Here is a 21,981-nt window from a genome sequence, read left to right on the forward strand (position 1 = left end):
CACAAAAACACTAATTGGAAAGGACACAGGCACCCCTGATGTTTATTGTAGCATTATGTACGACAGTCACATTATGGAAGGCGTTCACGTGTCCACTGACAGATGAATGGATAGAGAAGATGTGTTGTATAGTGATGGAATATTACTCGGCCATAAAAAAGAACGAAATCTTGCCATTGGCAATGACGTGGATGGAGCTAGAATGTATCACGCTAAGTGAAATAAGTCATTCATATGTGGAATTTAAGGATTTAATGAGATTTTTTAAAGTATCTTCTTAATTTAATTTTTTGATATCTTCTTAATTTTAAATTCCTCTGAAAAAGTAATTGGCATACTGTTTGTCTTTCTTTAGGCTGTTTGTTCGTTATCACGGGTTGGCACTCTGAACCGTAGAGAGGCACTTCACATGTTGCCTCTCTAGTAAAATGTCCCCTGAAACCAGGAGTGGAGTTCCCTTGGTTTGCCCCTTGTTAGCATTTTATTTACTTTTTATTATGACATGTACTTCTACCATATTTTAAGACTTTGAAGACTTGTACCACTTAAGATAATGCCTTGTGCACAGGAGGTGTTCTGATGACTGGGTCATTAACTTCTAATATCAAGACCGACTCACAGTGGCCCCTTACGAATGAGTGACTAGTCTGATGGCAGCAGCTTCCTGGTCTAGTTCTGATCTGTCAGGTTACCCTTCGCTGGGTGGGGTGGGGTAAGAATTAAGTAGGGGCCTTATGGACTTTTTCTGAGGGGAAAAGAAAGGGCACTGAACTTGTTTATTACCTGTGAGGCCTTGGGAAGCTTACTTATCCTAAGACCTAACTGCTTCTTATATAAAATGAAGTTAATAATATCTTCCTTAAGGGATGGCTTTGAAGGTTAAGTAGAAAAGTAGATGGAAAAACTGTTTTGTTAAATTAAAGCACTGTGCAAATATTTTCAGTATCTTACTATTCCCAACGATAAATTTGCCAGATTAATAGTAATTTAATAAATTAACGCAGTTATAATGCCATTGGCGGGCAGATACTCCTCACTACAGTGTCTTCTGTGTCGATGTGAGTGATTAGGTGTCATTGAATTTTCTTAAAAGGAATAGTTACTATGTAGTAAAAAAGGAATTCTCAGAATTAAGTGCTGACACTCCCTAAATTACCCAGGGTTTATGCTCATGTCAGAATTGGGGTCAGGCTCCGGGAATGTTCCTCTGATAGAGCTTGGGGAGTCAATCAAATGCTACCTTCTACTGAGGTTTTCTCTTCCAGCACTCCCCTAAGTGAGCTGAAGCTTCTAGGTGCTGATAGCACAGGAGTAGGTCCACTTGTTACAACTCAGCAAGAGGCTGAGTTTAGATACAAATGGTCTCTTCGAATTTTAAGAATGTGATTGTTTTGTAGGCTAATAAACTGAGAAGCTGGGTGTCCTCCATATAATCTAGAACCACCTTCAATTAGGAAAGTGCCTCTGGCCCCTCCCCAGGCTGCCTGGTGTAACAGAACATTGTTCAAGTGCAAGACACTTGCTGCAACCTTCGGAAGGATCCTGCACCTTCTCTGGCCTGTCAGAGGTGACCTCAGCCTCTGTGGGGACTGACTTCTCTCAGCCTTGTTCCCTGCCTGGAGTAAGAGCTGAACTCTTCCTCCCCTGGGTTCCTAGACACTGGATCTAGCGGTGGGAGGAGGTGGTGATTAAACTTTGTTTTGTTTTTCTCCAATTTATTGGGTCTGTGTTTTTGGCACATGGTCTCATTCACTTTGAAAAGCTGTTCCTGTCATTTTAAAGTTTGGTTGGAAGACTTTATTTATTTATTTATTTAATATTTTTATTTATTTGACAGGCAGAGATCACAAGTGGGCAGAGAGGCAGGCAGGCAGAAGCGGGGTGGGGGTGGGGGAGGAGGCTCCCTGCTGAGCAGAGAGCCCAATGAGGGTCTCTATCTCAGGACCCTGGGATCATGACCTGAGCCGAAGGCAGAGGCTTTAACCCACTGAGCCACCCAGGCTCCCCTGGTTGGAAGGCTTTTATAGACCAACATTCTATAAAAACCTTACAAAGTCCAGTTGTCTAGGTGATGATATTTGCCGAGAGTTTCTGCGGGAAATATTGCTACTATTTCTTTGTGTCCTAATAACATATGCAAGCAAAAAGGACAAATGAAATTATATGCCTTAATATTAATAACATTGTGCAGCACTATCCTATTTCCTCCTTTTTGCCAACCTAGCTAAATGGATGAGTCCTCTTTATTGTGCCCTTTCTGCAATAAAAGAAGCCAATACTTCACAAAGTCTCCCATTAACATGTTAAAAAAAAACTTTATAAAAATAGTGTTCCTGTACCATGCACAATATGCAACTGAGAAATCTTATCCACTTAAGACAGAGGGAATAAAAGAAACAAAAATTCTACGGGGTTATCCTACTTGTTTGTGATATGACAAAAATGAATTCATTTACATGGATGAGTATGTAAAATATTTGCAATTTTCATATTGTGATTTTTAGCAGGATTACATGGAAATTTACACTCTGGAGTTCTGGCACATTTTCTGGAATTACTGCATTGATGATTTCTTATCTTCTGTTCTCTCTTCCTTTGTCTTTCGCTCATGCTCTTTCATTGAGAACCAGGTAATCCATTTTGTACTTCATTTTTACTAAGGTTATACACGCACAGATTTTCAAGTCACCTATTCCTACAAGATTTGTTATAAAGTCACAAATCTCCTCACCCCAGGCCTCTTTACCCAGACTCAAGTGCTTCACTTTTTGGAGCTGATTATTTTGGGCCTCCATGGTAGCTAGTCTTTGACAGTAGCTTCTAAGGACCGATAGATACTCTCCTGGCATTCACACTGGATCTGGGCTCCTCTCGTGAACCCCTGTGCCCATGGAATGCAGCAGAAATGACACCATGCCGATTTCAGACTTGAGTCTTAGGAAGAAGATCTGGCATCTCCTGCTTCTGCCTACTATGCCGGTGGTGCAGAAGGGTTCCCCTGCCTTGTCCTCCAGGCATTGCCAACACTGCCCTCCTGTGTTAGAGTGCCCCCTGCCCATGTTCCATGTCTCCTCTTTCTATTGGTGTTTGGTTTGGTTTCCTCTTTCCTTCTAGGGGTGCATGTCCTCCAGCCATTCCTGAAGAAATAGTTCCATGGGTAGTAAAAGTTCTGATAACTCATGTCTGACCATGTCTATTCTATCTTTGCCAGTGGCTGGTAGATTATGCATAAAAATCTAGATTGCAGATAAATGTTCTTCAGAATTTTTAAGGCATTGCACAATCGATTTCTACATAGTTGTTTAGAAGTCGACAGCATCTGGCTCTTTTGCATGAGACCTGTTTTTCTCTTTGGAAGCTCATAGGAGAATTTTATATATGTGTGTATATATATGTAGATATATATATGTGTATGTTTTAAATATGTATATATATAATTATATATATTTATAATACCATATTATACTCTGTAATATAATTTATAAACTATATGGATATTAAATCTAATTTATAAATATAATATTTATAATACATTTAAAAATATATGTTATATATATTTGTTTTCCCATTTGTTTTGCAATATTACAATACAACTTGAGAAGAGTTTATTTTCATCCTGTGCTGGGCACTCAGTGGGACCTTATAATCTAGAAATATGTGTTCTGGACTTCAGGGACATTTTCTAAAATGATTGCAATGATGATTATATATTACCATATATATTTTCATATACATATTCACATATATTCATTTGTATTCACATATATTCATAGATATTCACATATATTTGCAGATATATATGCATATACATATATAAAATGCCTACCATATGTCAAGCATTTTTCTGGGTGTTAGGAGACAAAGACAAAGATGACATAATCCTTTTGCTCCAGAAACTTCCTACTGAAGGGGGGTTTGTAATCAGGATGATCACACTTCCCAGTTTACCTGGACATTCTTGGTTTATTCTAGTTTTTCAGGCATAATTATTAGTATTGCTCATTTCCCTGACCAAAAAAGTCTTGGGCTGGAGATAAATTATCTGGTAACCATTCCCCAGAGTTGTTGCAAAGATTAGATGATAAAATTTATGTGAAAATGCTTTGTGAACTGTAGAAAGTACAAATAACAGGATGAAAAGATTTAAGTTATTTTATTCATTCTCCTACTGAGCCAAAAACGTCTACAATCGCTCTCTACCTTGCTCCCTGTTATTGCTCTAAGATGTCCTTGGATTTGTAAGAAAATAAACTTGCCAGAAAATTAATTTCATTTTAAGGCAGCTTGGCATGTTCTCAACCAGTTTCAAGATGAAACTCCTCTTGGGGCGCCTGGGTGGCTCAGAGGGTTAAAGCCTCTGCCTTTGGCTCAGGTCATGATCCCAGGGTCCTGGGATGGAGCCCCTCATCGGGCTCTCTGCTCAGCGGGGAGCCTGCTTCCTCCTCTCTCTGTGCCTGCTTCTCTGCTTACTTGTGATCTCTGTCTAATAAATAAATAAAATCTTTAAAAAAAAAAAAGATGAAACTTCTCTTTGTGGATTGTTTCAGATCCTTACATGTATGCTTGAGGTTTAATTATTGGTTGCTTGACATTTGCAGATTATGGGTCCTTTTGAATTTAACATTTTCTGATTCTGTTGGGTTTTGGACATAGGGTGGATGCCAGTTCCCTAGGAATTTTTAAAGCCCATATGAGAAGGTGAAAAGTATAAAAATACTCATTGTTAGGTCTTTACCATAAAGAAGGCAGAGTGTCTGCCCTCAACGAGCTCCCAGCGTCAATGTCTCATGTGTCCCTTATGTCCCTCCACATGACAGAGCTGTGATCTTTGGCACAGGGAAGGGAACTGAGGCATGTGTATAGAGAGGTTAAGTAACCTAGTTAATCAATGCGACAGCCAGGAAAGCGCTAGGATCTAAATATGTATGTAATCTGATTCTAAAGCCCGTTGATCATTTCTTCATGAGTGTGACAATGGTTTTTGAATACTGACGACGTGAAAGGCGGTGAGTAAAACCAGCTGGTCTTGGTTCTCCTATCTATCTTGGCAGCGCCATCATCATCTGTCAGACCATCATTTATTAAAGATTTTTCCAGGTACAGGGTTCACGCTTTACTTGCATTATCAATGAAACTGGTTACAACGGCAATGTTAGAGAGATTAAAATCCCTGGGTTTTACAGATTAGGAAACTGAGCTTCAATGAAGGGAAGCTGTTTGACCAACAGAGAGTAGTAATGGTTTGCCTATGGTGTCACTGTCCCTACAACCAGGACCTTTGCGGGACAGTCCCACCGTGCTTGGTAGCCCACTGACGGGCTGGGGGTCAGTGGAGGATGGCCTGGAAGCAGCCCAGTGGGGAAAGCCTGGGCGACTTGGTCTTTATGGAATCATTTTTTTTCTAAGGAATGGACTTTGGTTTTGGGGAAGAAATGGTAAGAATGTAATTTCCTTTAAAATTTTTGCCAGTAAGACTCAAGTACAGACTATAAAAATTGAAAAAGGTAATAGTGATTATAATAATACATAATCACTGTGTAGTAAAAAATATTATTAAGTTATATGTTTAGGTCTACCTGAAGTAAACCATATGAGTATGGCTGGTCCCATCTCCCATTTCATGGTTACAGGGATTCTCCCATGGCCTTTGCCACAGGGATGAATTCAGGGATGGGCACAGACCTAAGGTAAACATATGCAAGTCCCCCCTGGGTTCCTTCTGCCCTCATCACCCAGGATTTAATGGGGATTTACTCAGTTGGTTGGGAATGAGCCTAGCACTGCTGATAGCCATTCTGTGCGACAGGTAGACAGACTTATGTCTGAGAGACAGAGGATAGATCCTGATAATGTCAGTTGAGCCATGGATCCTACTTTGCCTGAACTCCATTTACCCTTCAACTTCCTCAACATTTAAACCCACAAGTCCATCATCTTATTTATTTTTGCTTTAGTGCATTTGAATTTTGTTTCTGTTACTTGTCACCAAAAAGTTTCTAGGTTGAAACCATATTCCACTGGTGATCTAATCTTTAAAAATAGAACAAGTGTCAGATCACACAGATTATAGCCATTACATTCAGAGAAATTGTGGGCATTCTAGTTTCGTCACTAAGATATTGTGTGGGCAGCCAAGGTCATCTGGTAGGTAAGTGCCCTGGTAAGAGCTCTGAGAGATTGGTTGATTGATTGATTTTAAAGATTTTATTTATTTATTTGACACAGAGAGAGACAGTGACAGCAGGAACATAAGCAGGGGGAGGGAGAGAGGGAAAGCAGGCTTCCCACGGAGCAGGGAGCCTGATTCGGGGCTTGATCCCAGGTTCCTGGGATCATGACCTGAGTCAAAAGCAGTCGCTCAATGACTGAGCCACTCAGGCACCCCACCTCTGAGAGTTTTAAGGAAGCAGATTTCCTGCTCTATATGGGGTTTAGAGGGCCCACGCTAGGACTCTACCTGCTCCTGGCCAATCTGCTCTGTGATATCGAAGTTAAAACTGTGACAAAAGGGGTAAAAGGAGCCATGAGGAAACGTGCCCATGCGGAAGCCTGATTGACAAGTCAAGGGACAAAAGGAAGACCAAACGTGGCCTTATGGAGAGAAGGACTGAACACTTTTGGAAAGAATCTTCTTTGAAAAAATTGCTTAGTGAGTTTTGTCTCTAACTGATATATTTCACTATTCTCCCCCAGTTTACCCCTCGTACCCTTTTAAGCTTAAAATATGCCACACATATGGACTTGTCAATCTTTTTTGGATAAAATTTCATCTACTTCCATTTGTATAATATTTAATAACTATGGTAACTTTGCATTTCATATAAGTGATGATAGTGTCAACATGAATGTCTCTCTTTTTGTTTTTTTTGGACGTATTGAGGCTATCTAAACACTTTCAGGTTAAAAAAATATTATTAAAAGGAAAGCAATAAAAAAAATAGAAAAAAGGAAAGCAATAATGCATGTGCTGTTTTAAGCTGCCTACACATAAGAAAGAGGGATGGGAAAGACTGAACATATAATCAGAAATAATTTTTTATCTTCAAAGCAAGGCCATAATTAATTCCCATTAAATCTATTCATGAATCATCTGAGATCAAGCAAGGTAGCTTCTCAGTAAACACTTTTGGGTATTAGTTGCTTTTGAGATCTACTGGGTGCATAGAATTATTGCACAAACCCTACTTCAGAATAATGCCACAATTTGGTTTTACTAAGGATTAATTAAGTCATTTAAAAACTAAGATGAGTTATTTAGCAAGACTAATTGCCTATTGATATCAGGATAGTTTGTGATAATAATTGCATTTTCTAGCTAATAGAGTTGGAGGGGTATGCCCACAGAAGTAGTTTCAAAACATTAAAATATATTGTTTTTTTAAACATTTTATCCAATCCTATTTCAAGTTGAGTAGTTTGTAAAGATATAATTTTAAAGGAAAATGGTTCAGAACATAGTGATTTTCATTGTTTTGAATCATCTAATCAACAGCATTCTTGAGAATGTTCTAAAGTTAGAACATACCCACTCTTCTTTTGGCATTTCAATTTTTATTTCAAACTCCTTCCCTCATCGTTTTGAGAAAATTATAGAAGTGTATCTTAAAAAGAAGTTGTCACTCTCCACTTACAAGTATCTGTGAGTAATTAATTAGTTTAATTATCGATAGGATTAATTTTGTCTGAAGAGCCAAAACATTAAAAAAAGGGGGGAAGAACTAGATAATTTTCTCTGAAATGATTGTGTAAGTCCATAGGGAAACCGAATTTCATACAAATTGCTTCCTATTAGTCCTGAATTTAAATGTCTCCTGCTTAGATGCCCCAGTGAGATTTCTAATAATTTCTTAGTGATCAGCTATTATCCATGCCTATCTGATTTATATAGATAATTTATATTAACACAGTCTGCACCTAGTACAGGACTTTGATTACATATGTACATGACTTTCACAGCTAATTCCCTAGGATGCTTTCTCCTCTTTTGTCATTTTGACATGACATGAAAGGTTTCCTTGGTGACAATATGTCTCCTGCTCAGATTCAAAATATATGATAACACAGCACTCCTATTTTCCCCTTAAAACCTTTAAAAAATGCCACAAATGTCTATGTTTCATTCATATTTTCCTAGTTTTAAACCCAATACTCTTTCTTTTTTTCTGCTTGAGGATCCTGTCCAGGAAGTCGCATTACCTGTGGTCATTATGCCTCCTTAGGCTCCTCCAGGCTGTGACAATTTCTCAAACTACTCTTGTTTTTGATGAGCTGGGCAGTTTTGAGGAGGAACATAAGACTTTTGTAGCCCTTTGAGCTTTTAAAAAATGCTTTCCAGAAAAAAGAAGTAAGCAATAAAGGTCTTTTCCTGTGTCACAGAAGAATTTGTTTACCAGGCAGATTAAACCCTGCAATTGCACTACTGGGTCTTTACCCCAAAGACAGAGATGTAGTGAAAAGAAGGGTCATCTGCACCCCAATGTTTATAGCAGCAACGGCCACAGTTGCCAAACTGTGGAAAGAACCAAGATGCCCTTCAACGGACGAATGGATAAAGAAGATTTGGTCCATATATACTACGGAGTATTATGCCTCCATCAGAAAGGATGAATACCCAACTTTTGTATCAACATGGACGGGACTGGAAGAGATTATGCTGAGTGAAATAAGTCAAGCAGAGAGAGTCAATTATCACATGGTTTCACTTATTTGTGGAGCATAAGGAATAACACGGAGGACATGGGGAGATGGAGAGGAGAAGTGAGTTGGGGGAAATCAGAGGAGGAGACAAACCATGAGAGACTGTGGACTCTGAGAAACAAACTGAGGGTTTTGGAGGGGAGTGGGGTGGGGGTTGGGAGAGTCTGGTGGTGGGGATTAAGGAGGCATGTATTGCATGGAGCACTGGGTGTGGTGCATAAACGATGAATCTTGGAACATTGAAAAACAAAACTAAATTTAAAAAAAAAAAAGAATAGCTCTAAAAAAAAATCTCTAAAAAAAAAAACCCAAAGAAAAATAATTTTTTGCTTATGGAGGATAGTGATTGCCACATATTGTACTTCCATACATGCAGAAGAATGAAAGGGTACACACCCACTGATTTGACTTCTGAGCTGCCCAAGAGAAGATTTTTAAAAACTGGAAATAATTACATCCACAGAGAGGGTCAAGGGACCCTGCTGAGCAGATGTTTTCTGGCTTTGCTGATCCTGGAGCAGAAGGGGCTGAAGCAAGGGGCATGCGCACACTGGCCAGGCAAAGGTGACTCAGAGCAGGCTGGTAAACACTGGATAGTTTACAAAGGTAAGTCTGGGGTTGTTTCCAGTGAAGCCTCTGGTTGCTAAGATTTAGACAGGGCGGGGCTAAGAAGGAGGCAGACAGAGAGGGACTCCGTGGCTTCCCTAGAGTTTTGAGCACTTTTCCCCTAGAACCACTCAGGATGTCTGAAGTCCAGAAATATTCATGGCACCAGGCCTCCTCTGAGTAGGGAAGCCTGATTTGGCAAATAGAAACACAAGACTCCCAGTTAAGGATGAATTTCAGATAAATAATGAACAGCTTTTTTTAGTATAAGTAAGTTCCAGCCAATATTTGGGACACGCTTACGCTAAAAATTTATTTGTTGTTTGTCTGAATAGTCAACGTCCTGCATTTTCTCTGCATTTTCCTTGGGTTCCCGTTGGGTAGGCAGGGGAGAGGAAAGGGCGGCAAAGGAGAAGGGTGTAGGGTGGACGGTTTCTAGCCTCAGCCCACCACTTTCAGGGAGCAGTTACCTTAACATGAAAGATAAATGTTGTATCATGTATTCTCAAAAGCTACCCCAGGTCAGCTTTCAAAGAAACTGCGAGCCTCTAAGACCTCTGGAACAGCATTCTTTTTGTCTCCTTCTTTCTTTATTTTTGAACAAATACCCAGGAAGTCTGTGTCCTATAAACAGTATCCTTTAATATATACAGTTACTGAAGAAAATCAAACCCAATCAGAAGCAATGGGTCAGCAAAGGTAGAATTTCTCCTTTTTTTTTTTTTTTTTTTTTTTTTCCTTCGCTGGGCTCTGGATTTATAGACCAGTGTTTAGTCTCACACCTTTCTCCCCGTCCTCCTATCTAATTTCTAGTTTTCTCAGATGATGGCAGGAATAAAAACTTGACTGTAAAAAAATCCCTCATGCATGGGATAATTGAAAACTAACCATAATTGTAAAAATTAAGTGTTAAATCATATTATGTGCCTAGGCATAATTAAAAAAATAGATAAGCACAATTTAACAAACTTAAAAATTTGAAACTGATAGAAGTATGCTCTTGGCCTCCAAGAAAGTCAGCGAAAGGATTAAGCTTGCATCCTTCACAAATCAGCTGGGTCAAAATCAACATTTAAAAGCCTTTGTAAAACAGAGTTGATACATCAGAATCTTTTAATGGCAGAAATTCCCATTAGCATAAACTGTTGCATAATTAATATTCACTATAGTGATTAGAAATGTTAATTTCTTAGAGCAATCATAATTTCCTTTAATCGACTATGGCAGTGTTTTTTAAACTCCAGATTATGACCCATTAGTGGGTCATGAAATCAATTTAGTGGGATATAATCAGCATTAAAGAGAATAGAATAGAATAGAATGGAAAATATTCAATTTCATTGCATACAATGTAAATATAATTTCATGAGCTTTAGCTTCAGCTTTCTAAAAGCATATGTATAACTACTTGGTTACAATATAAAATGTATTTCATGGGATCTGTTCTGCACAGTCGGGAAACCGCTCTCTTATATTATAACAAATAAATTCTATGATCTAAAGGTAAAACACAAGTTTAAGTCACACATTGGTGAAAGAAGAAGAAAATATTGACAGTAAAGAAGATATTGTGATGGCTTATATGTGTCTAACCAATAATGGAGCCACTTCTCCACTTGCTGAGTTCTGATTCAAGGTGATACATGTGGCAAATCTACTTCTTATTATCAATGCAATAGGGATGCCTTGGTAGTCTATACAAGCGAGGGCTATGGGGGCAGCCTGTCTCTACTGCTTACTGGCCAGCTGATCTTGGTCATGCAACTGAATTTTCTGTGTCCCACTTTCCTTATTGATAAGATGGGCCTTGTGATGAACTGGTCATCCAACTTGGAAAGATTAAATGAATTTATACACAGAATGTATCTAACACAGCGTTTGGCACCATAGCAAATCTTCAATAAGTATTAGTTACTGGTTTTATTACTTTTTCTCATTTTCGGGTAAGAATAGGAAGTATTAGAGACTTTCCTGCCTCAAACTTTTAATTTTATCCCTGACAGCTGGAGAACGGAGGCCAGAGCGTGCTTTGTGGTTCAGCCCACGCACAGGCCCATGCGTGAATTCTTTTTCGTGTCATTGTCAGTTCATTGGAATGAACTGCTTCAGAGCGAAGTTCTCAACCTGGGACACATGATACACCTTGCAGGATTGTGAATTTCTGAAATGTGACTGGGATTTTGAATGTATGTGCAAATACATCTTCAGGGGATACATAGAGGGGATCAATGGCTTCTAGCATTAACGGGGCCACATGTAGTGCAGTGAAGACTTCAAAGAGCCTAGATCTAAGTTCAGGCTTATTAATTAGCATGGTAACCCTGAGCAAGTTACTGAATCGTGTAGCTCCACTTACCTGTCTGTAGAATGGGAATTAAAGATAGCTGCTACACAACACAGTTGCTGTAATAATTAATGTTTACAGTATTTGTAAAAAGCTTAGCACAGGCAAAATGGCTGTCACAGGATGGGTATTCAAGGAAGTATTAATGGCGGAGAAAGGGTAGGGAGAATGGAGAATAGCATATAATGGTTGCTATTCTGAATTTCAATTTTGGAATGTTAAGTCTGTCACTGAATCATTAAGTAATCATTCACTCAGTAATCAATTCCTTCACTTATTCAACAAAAATGGACCAAATGCTGCCACATGTGAGGGCTTGGGTGAGGTGGTGAGGTGTGTCTTATCCATTGGTAAGACACATTCTCTGCCCTCACAGAGCTCACGATCCAGGAAGGCTTACAAACAGGCAGTCACCAACCTTGTGATTAAATGGAGCAGCAGGCAAAGTATGGGGCTTGGGGAGAATGAGGGCAACAGCTTGAACTCAGAACCATGTTCAACAAGATTTGTGGTTTTGTTTTGTCTCATAGTTCTAGTTTCCAGTTCAGTGCTGAACAGAGATGACTTCCTTCTGTTTATTTTAATGTTGAATGTTATGGGTCAAATGTATAGACCTATTAAGGGGGCATGAAGGACAGAATTTGATCCGCTCTTCTCCGGGATTTGGTTCCAAGGATGAGCACATGTAGTGAGACCTCTTGATAGTAAGGGCACTAGAGAACAGGACAAACATCCACCCTCAAGGAAAATCATAAAATCCAATTCTATTTTTGCCTGGACTTCAAGGAAACTTAGAGCTAAATTTAATGTTCCAATTACAAGTATAGTAACCTAGTTTTTTTGTTTATTTCTTCCTCCTTTCTTCTCAATGGTTTTGATTTTCCATTTTCAATGCATTATTATATCTCTGTATCTATCTACCATCTATACCAGATTAAATGGCTTTTGGAAGTAGACAGGGTAATAATTATTAAACAACTTCAGTGACTTAGTGTCTTATGTACTACATTAGCATTTTGCTTTGTATATTTTTATGACTCAATGGACATGACTGAATTGTAATACATTTAAACTTTATGAAATTGAGTCATACTTTGACAGCTCTATCATAGAAGAATTTTATAGCAGGAACAATGTCTTCCAGGAGAAGTCCTTATGTTATCAATAACTGGATGTCACAGTATCATTTGGGATTGCATCTACTATTAGGAGACAAGGTTGCTATGTTAATCCATTTAAATTATGTTTTTACTCTCTGGACATAGAAACTCTTTTACCTTTGAGCAAAGCTGTCAGGATAGCTAAGTCAATGTCCTGGTGTCCTTCTGATCCCATCCGGAATACCGTAATCTGCAATTTGAGACAAGGGGACCATTAACAATGCATGTTTTTCCCCAAGACAAATTCAATCAATGAGACCATATCTGAACACAGATTATCTTAATATCTACAAGGTGGATTCTTGGCCCCAGGGGAAGCAGACAGAGCAGGAATTCAGCTACAGGGTTCTGCAGTTCATTAAGAGGAAGATGTCTCATAGCCTCCTAACAGAGACCAATTCATATAATTGCATCGATTATGTTGACAATGATGAGAAACCCGAGACCGAGGAAAATGTCCTCTTCTATCATTTCAGTTTTAAAATTAAAACTTACTGGACTTAAAAAAAATGCGTAAGCTGTGACGTACACAGTGAGTTGAGAAATTAAGTGTTTAAAAGTAGTTTAGTATGCCCTTCAGTAAGTGGTCCTACACATGTGTCTGTGTGTGTGTGTGTGCATGTGTGCATGTATCTGCGCGTGTGCAATGCCATCACCACACTTACTCCACAGCAATAGTTACAAAGGGTTTCTCAACAGTGTGATGGCTCTAGATTCTTCAGTCCTCTCACTAACCTTGAACCCCTTTGAACTCTCTCGCACTGTTGGTGAAAATGCAAACTGGAGCAACCACTCTGGAAAACAATATGGAGTTTCCTCAAAAAGCTAAAAATAGAGCTACTCTATGACCCAGCAGTCATACTACTGGGTATTTACCCAAAGGACACAAACATAGTGATTTGAAGGGACATCTGCCTCCCAAAATTTATAGCAGTACCATCAACAGATGAATGGATAAAGAAGATGTGGTGTGTACACACACACACACACACACACACACGGGAATACTATGCAGCCATCAAAAAGAATGAAGTCTTCCCATTTGCAACGATGTGGTTGGAGCTAGAGGGTATTATGCTGAGCGAAATAACTTAGAGAAAGGCAAATATATGATTTCACTCATATATGGAATTTAAGAAACAAAACAGATGAACATAGGGGAAAGGAAGGAAAAATAAAATAAGAGGAAAACAGGGAGACAAATCGTAAGGGATGCTGAACTCTAGGGAACAAACGGAGGGCTTGGAGGGGAGGGGAGTGGATGAGGGGATGGAGTAACTGGGGGATGGGCATTAAGGAAGATACTTGAAGTAATGAGCACTGGGTGTTGTATGCAACCATGAATCTCTAAATTCTACCTCTGAACTAACAATACACTGTATGTTAATAAAATTGAATTTAAATTAAAAAAAATAACCTTGAACTCCCTTGAGAGTAACTTAGCAATCACTTCCAGGTTGTAAGAAGGGGAAAGCAGACACTACAATAACATCTTTCCTTTCGGTGAGCCAGGGGAGAAAAGTATTCTCCATGGATGAATCGCAGGAAGGAGCGTAAAGACACAGCAATGAAGGAATGATACATGTCGAATTAATAAAAAGTCCCCAAATAATGCTGAACAATAACAAAGATCTCTTCTTAAAGTCAGAGGGAAGTTACTTAAGGAAGCCAAAAGGTTATTTGACTATCTGCACTGAATTACTATTTTTCTCAGCTACTTTAGGCTTCAGGTTTCTCTAGCTATAAAACGGGAAAACAACAGTGCTTGTCCGTCTCCAAATATGGGAAGTACACTTTACTGCATTTGCTAACAGAGAATTCCAAGTTTAGCCACTGTGAGGGAAAGAAGAGACACAGACTCAAAGACTGTGACATTATCAGTTGCCTTAGAAATCCAGTCCACTATCCAAAATAACTTAAGGTCACAAAATGAGTTAGTTAGCTAGGAGAGTTGTGATTAGAACCCAAGAGCCCTGACATTTTTGTCTTGTGTCTTAAAACACAGCAACAAAGAGGGGGAAGAAAGATCATATGAACATCTGACTTGTGAGCTGCTTAATTCTTTTGTGTCTTGATTGTTCATGTCCTGAGGTCAGAGTGTGGGATGAGTGTAAGGCAGAGAGTGTAGACTGAAATGCCTTTGTAGGCTTTTGAACGTAAAAATATGAAAAATAGAGAGAGACAAACAAAACCTATCTATACCCTGTGTTTGGCTCACAGGCCAAAACTGTGATCTCTGGAAAGGACCAGCGTGTGGAGGCGTGCCCCAGCTCTGTTAGATTTGCACTGAAATCGACTTCCACTCGTCTGTAGGTTTGGCCAAAGGGCCAACAGGACATTCTCCCAAATGCCTACGGTTGCCCCCACAAAATCCACTTGGAAGAAGGGAGGCAGCTCTTCTCAGTTCGGAACTCGAGGACAGGTGCCTGAATTGGGAAGACAGTCTGCAGTCCACAGGATTAAGAACCAGGGGGGCAGGGGCGCCTGGGTGGCTCAGCGGGTTAAAGCCTCTGCCTTCGGCTTGGGTCATGATCCCAGGGTCCTGGGATCGAGCCCCGCATCGGGCTCTCTGCTCAGCGGGGAGCCTGCTTCCCCCTCTCTCTCCCCGCCTGCCTCTCTGCCTACTTGTGATCCCTCTCTCTCTGTCAAATAAATAAATAAAATCTTAAAAAAAAAAAAAAAAAGAACCAGTGGGGCAGAAGTGGAACTTGGCCAACCCTACAGATGAACTCTTTGAGCCAGGCCAGCTATGCTGTGTCCTTAGCTAGGAGCAAGCTGAGGAGAATCAGAATAACATGTGAGCTCGTTGTTTTGGAAGAATCCAAAACGTAGGCATCAAAGAATTCCTTAAACATCGGACCTACTTGTTCTGTAGATGCTGAGATTTTACTGCCTAATTAGAGATCACATTTTTTACACAAATTTTTCTGAGGCAGCAAATAGAAAAATTTACCCTGAAATATAACATTATCAGGCCTTCCTAGGAACAGATTTGAGGAGGGGAAAAGAAGGTTTATAGTGTAGGGTTTCTAAAGGATTTGGGGTAAGAGGCAGTGGAGACACAGTTACATGTTTGTTTTTTTAAAGATTTATTTATTTATTTGAGAGAGAAAGAGAGAGAGAGAGAGAGAGAGAAGGAAGGGTCTGAGGGAGAGGGAGAGAGAAAATTTCAAGCAGACTCAACACTGAGCACGGAGCCCAACACAGGGCTCGATCCCATGACCCTGAGATCAGGACCTGAGCCGAAATCTCTCTATTTTTGGATGTTTAACTGATGGAGCCACCCAGGCGCCCCTCTCTGTTTTTGTTTGTCAAGGAGCCTGATGTGGAATTGTATACCAGGGCTTCACAGTTTTTCTGGAAAACTGATGTGGAGGGAGTGGCTGCCCATCTGTCCATGCCCCTATTCAAGATGAGAAGGAAGAATGAAGGAGAGGCTGGAGGTTCCAAAGACAAAATTTATTTCATAATTTTGCCTTGACTTGAGCTGATTTGCGGGATTGTGTCTTCATCACTACTCTAAAACATTTTTATTTGAAATTTAAGACCTTTTAAAATCCCAATTACACGATGTATCCATCTAACCTCAGGGGGTAAAAGGTCAAATAAAATCAGAGCCATTCTACCAACCCCAAGTTTGGCAGAGCTGCAGAAAATCAAGTATTCTTAAATATTCTTGGTGGGGCTATGAATCAAAATAGTAGTTTTGGAGTATGATAGGTTGATAAAAATTCACTGGTATTGATATATGATTCTTTAACAGCACTAATATTTTATTTAGGTCTTTGCAACTGTTTGGAAATGAGGTTGGTACATGTCATCAATCTTGCCTCATTTTGGGATTAGAGTTGCAGTGACTTTTCAGAATGACTTGGAAAGGCTTTTGAATTTACTTATGCCCCAGAACAGTTTATATAACAAAAGAAATTCTCCCACTTCTCCAGGTTTAGGAGGATGTCTATAAACATCCTTATTTAGGGACAGATCGCTGATCACCTATATAAATTTTCCAGCAATTATTGACCAATTTAGCTTTTCTGCTGTCCATGAGTCAGTTTCATGTATTTTCCTATGTAATCAGATATTTCATCTACATTTTCAAGTTTATGGGTACACAATTATATGCACAATTCTCTTATTTTTTAAAAATCTCCTTTTTGTCTAGAATTATATGGATTTTAAAAAATTATTTATTTTTAAGTTAATCAAAATCTCAGTCATCTCCAAGAATTTGATTTTAATTTTATGGATCAATATTATTATTTACAATTTGAAGTTACTATTTTCTGCTTTTATCATTATCCATTCATTTCTTCTGTTTTTGCTCCCTTAAGCTATTCTTTTCCTAGAATTTTAGGCGGATGCTGTGGTTATGTTATTTTTATTCCTTCTTGTTTCCTAATCATTGGATCTAAGATTATATCTCTCACATGTTTTTATACGCATTATGTAATTTTCATTCATTTTTAAATATATGTCACTTATTTTCTCTTAAAATTGTTTTTAATGTTAGAATGTGTATATTTTAACATTTTTTAAACATGCTCTTTTGCTTAAAAAAAGCATGTCTTCTCTATCTGCTGGGTACAGAGTTTTAGGTAGATTGATATAGATACAGATCATACTTTTTATTCAAATACTCTACATATTTATTTTCAAGAGGCATGTTAAAGTCTCCTATTTTTTTTTAATATTTATTTGACAGAGATCTCAAGTAGGGGGAGAGGCAGAGAGAGAGAGAAGGACTCCCTGCTGATCAGAGAGCCCGATGCGGGGCTCGATCCCAAGACATTGGGATCATGACCTGAGCCGAAAACAGGGGATTTAACACACTGAGCCACCCAGGCACCCTGTTAAAGTCTCCTATTATGAGTAACGCTTCATAATTATTCCTTCAAAGTAAATAAGTCTTTGGTTTGCACGTTTTGAAGCTTTTCAAAAATGTATAAAGGTTCATGACATTCTGTTCTTGGTGGGCTGCAGTTTTTATCAATATCAACTAGCTCCCTTTTCTATTTAGTGCTGTTGCTTTGTGTTACATTTTATTTTAAATTAACATTTTAATCACCATATATGATCTTATAGGGGATTAGAATGTGTCTGATACATTATTCCATCTGTGCATTTGTGGGTTTTTTGGGGCGGTCACTTCTTGGTGGTCATTTTGTTTTAGGTGTCTATCTCGTAAACAACAAGGCTAGAGTTTGTTTGTTTGTTTGTTTTAAATGAATCAGAATATCTTTCTCTTCAAGGCAGAAAAGAATTCAGCTATGTTTAATATGATTACTGATTTCTTTTGTCTTTTTTTCAGCATATTTTGTTTTCTATTTTCTAGACTTTATCATTTCCCTTCTACCTTTCTTTTCCTTTAAAAATATCATACTTGCTTAGATAATAAATGTACATGGCAAGAACAAAATCCCAACAGCATAAAGAAATATATGGTAAAAATGAAGGGTATCCTTTCTGTCCTTAGTTTTCCAGCACTTCTCAACAAAGGCAAGCATATGACTGGTTTTGGAGATGTTCTACATTATAAATAAACAGAAATGCATGCATCTCTCCCTTTTCACACGAATGGTAGCAAGCTTCATACATTATAACATTTCACTTTTTTTATTTGACTGTCCTGGAGACCATTCCACTCAGCCTTGAAGACTGCTTGCTTCGTTGTTTGTTGACTCCAGATGCTTCATTATATGCATGTACTATGATTTCTGTAACCAATCTTCTACCAATGAGCATTGGGTGTCTCCCATCCATCTTTGGTCATGACAAACAGCATTGCAGGGAGTGCACATGGAAGGCCCATGGCTGAGTCCATAGGTAGAACACTCCTACTTTGGTTTATTCTGATCCTGTATGGTAACTGAAATAATTTTTAACTTTACAGTATGTATTTTTCTGCTCAAATAATTTGCAAGCTCTCATTTTTGTTTTTGTTTTTGTAAGTAGCCTCCACACCCAGCATGGAGCCCAACAAAGGGCTTGACCTCATGACCCTGAGATTAACACCTGAGCTGAGATCAAGAGTCAGATGCTTAATCAACTGAGCCACCCAACAGCCCTTGCAAATTCTAGTTTCTATACCTGCTTTTTATTTTTTTATTTTTTTATACCTGCTTTTAATATTCCAGAAATTACTCAAAATTTCTTGCCTCCCAGCATGGTATCCTTTTTCATCTTCTTCTGTGCTAAGCACTGATGAAGATTTGTTTAAAACAAATATATGTTTTTTGTTATTTTTGCCTTGTTTTGGTCATTTTAGGGGCAGGCTATGCTCATTCTATTAAATCTCATCAATGTACCTTTAACAGAAAAAACATTTTTAATTACAAAGAAGTAGAAGCTATTTAGTTATTTTATTGATTGATTTAGTAAATAAAGCTTGATTTCCCTTTTTGATAAAATTGGTATTTTCAACATGTACTCTAAAAGCAACTCTTGGATTTGTTTGACATGTTTGGTTATTTTGTCAAAATGCTATGAAATATGTAGAGATTAAAGTATTCCTTAAGATTTGAAAGAACAAACCTCATTTTGTTTAAAAAACCTACAACGTTCCCCCAAATTCAGTTTGACATTTTCTATCTTCAGCTCACTTGCGGACAAACTGCCTTAGCCCAGACGCAATTCTGATTCTCAGATTGAAGGGAGGCTAAGTCTTTCCAAATGACAAGATGCCTGTATTTTCCACCCCTCGAACTGGTCTGCCAAGCATCTCTTCTGCTTATGTTCTGGCTCTCATTTTGCGCCCCGTTCAAAGTCGGGAGGGAGTCAGGGCGTCATATCTGTCACCTGCGCCCCCCTGCAAACAAGGGAGTCAGGAAACACAGATTCATGGAGCATCTCTGTGCTATGGACCGCGGAGGTGCTAGGACAGAGCAGTGAGCAGAGCTGACAAAAAATTCCTGCCTTCCCGGAGCTCACCTCCTTCTAGTGCATTCTATATAAGAGAGATGGAGGGAAGTGAGTAAGCATATGGTATGTCCAGGTTCCTTACAGCCTCCTCCTCCTTCTCTGTCTCACTGTCATGGCCATTATTCAGCCTGTAGACTCTTAACCTTCCAGGAATTTCTTTACTGGTCCTCTCCATGCTGGTCCTTCCATTCCTACTCCCCATGCTGCTGCCCAAGCGATCTTCCTGATTATATCACCCTCCTTACTAAAATATTTTAATGGCTTGCATTGCTAAAAATGCGTTTTTAAAAAAATATTATTTATGTATTTGTGAGAGGGACAGAGGGCAAGCACAAGGGAGGGTAGGGGCAGATGGAGAGGAAGAGGGAGCAGCTGACTCCCCACGGAGCAGGGAGCCTGAGGACAAGGGACTCGACCCCAGGACCTTGAGATTATACCTGAGCCGAGGTCAGATGCTTCACTGACTGAGCCACTCAGGTGTTCCCATTGCTAAACATCCTTCGCCGGGAATTCAAGGACTGCCAGTATCGCATTCCCATCTAGGTCTTTAGTTTTATCTCTTGCTGCTACGGGGTTGCTGCTACTCCCTTGCTGCTACTCCCACCATCACAGCCCAGCCCCACACGCCTGATGCCCCAGCTGTACCAAGCAACTTGGTCCTTCAGGGCCCCCAACGTTGTTTCTATCCTCTTAGACTTTGTTTATTCAGTTCCCTTCTTTTTGGAACGTCCTTCCCTCTGCTTGCAGAACCCACCACAAGACGTTCAGCTGACATGTGCCACAAAGGAAGCCCTCTGGTATAACAGGGATGGAACCCTCACTTCCCCTTGTGCCTCCCACAGACTCTGGGAGGCTACCTGGCACTCTGCTCTAGCCCTCCCTTCCCCTTGTTTGCACACGTCATCTTGTATAAAAGAGAGGTCTGTTGCAGACGGGATTGCCAGTCGTCCTTGCTGACTGGATGAATTGTTACCAAATCGCTGTGTTAAGGAAACTGGTAAATGAAAAGTAGCACGGTCCACAAGGGATGGTAACACAGCTGAAGTGCATGGCCACGTTAGGCTAGACACCAAGCTGGTATTTCAAATGCAAACCATCAATTTTAATTAAGACTCTCCTGGATGCTGTATTAGTGCTAAGCACTTAGTCAAACATTATGTGACAGAAACTGGGCTGCCTGGGTTCTTAGAAATTGTTTGAGGCTTATGATGAATGTGACAGTTTTGAGATCCAGCAGCAACTGATTAACCCAGAAATATGTTTCACCAAAATGTCTGAAACTTCAGTGCCATGTAGATTAAACCATGGTATGGAAAAAGACTCAGAGCAGGAATATATTATAGAAAAATGACAAAATCGCAGAAGTCTAAAAATGACGTGGGAGAAGGAATTTTATATTTGAAGATGGTTTGGTTCACCTTCTGGGCAACATACAAGTGTATTCACCACTTAAATAATAAAACAGAGTACATGCGGCTGAACTAATCATGGACTTTCCACTTCTAAAACCCAGCAGGTCCTGGAGTGGAACAAAGATGAAGCTACAGAAAAACATACTGGAAAAATTAAACTGACTCCTGTTCAAGGTGTCTATTAACTAGCTTAATTTGTGATTTTTATTTATGTAACAGCAGGCAAGGAATCTGTAAAAATTGACATGGAGATTGAAGCAAGCTTTTGAAAATGAAAATAGCCATGATATTAAGCTGAAAAATATTGGTAAGTAGTAAGGCCACTTTGCATCTATCACAAACAGAAAGGAACATTCCACAGTCATTTCATGCTGTGTTAGCTATGTAAGAGATGATACCTGGGTTTGACCAGTGGTTTGGAACATGTCAGAGAATTTTAGAGAAACACCAAAACTATACAATAGGTAATTAGCACAAGTCTCATGATTTTGTAGACATTCAGGAAAGTCCACCTATAATAATGTTAACCAACAACTTTGAGGACATTAACATGCTACATCTGAAACTTTCTTCAAAGAACCATCTCTAAAATGTTTCCTATTTACTCATTTAATTTCTTAATAAAATCTGGAGATGTGTCTCCTGAGGACTGGAGCAGGGAGAGAGGGAGACCATTAGACCCAGAAGCCATTCAATCCTCACAATGGAGTAACTTAAAAACCACCAGCAAAGGGGCACCTGGATGGCTCAGTCAGACACGTGTCTGACTCCTGATTTTGGTTCAGGTCATGACCTCAGGGCTGTGAGATCGATCCCTCAGTGGGCTTTGCACTCAGCCAGA

The 21,981-nt window shown here is 39.3% G+C and overlaps 1 protein-coding gene across 10 annotated transcripts in view; it reads right to left on the minus strand.

The window, feature by feature from the left end:
• Positions 1 to 21,981, minus strand: part of TRPM3 (transient receptor potential cation channel subfamily M member 3) — a 797,862-nt gene that overhangs the window by 113,026 nt on the left and 662,855 nt on the right. For all 10 annotated transcript variants that reach the window (XM_047699836.1, XM_047699834.1, XM_047699832.1 and 7 more), the window contains one exon: positions 12,925 to 12,997. In XM_047699836.1, coding sequence (XP_047555792.1) covers positions 12,925 to 12,997 — 73 coding nt within the window. The remainder of the gene's footprint in view (positions 1 to 12,924; positions 12,998 to 21,981) is intronic.

Source organism: Lutra lutra, chromosome 13 (assembly GCF_902655055.1).
Source record: "Lutra lutra chromosome 13, mLutLut1.2, whole genome shotgun sequence".
Taxonomy (NCBI): domain Eukaryota; kingdom Metazoa; phylum Chordata; class Mammalia; order Carnivora; family Mustelidae; genus Lutra; species Lutra lutra.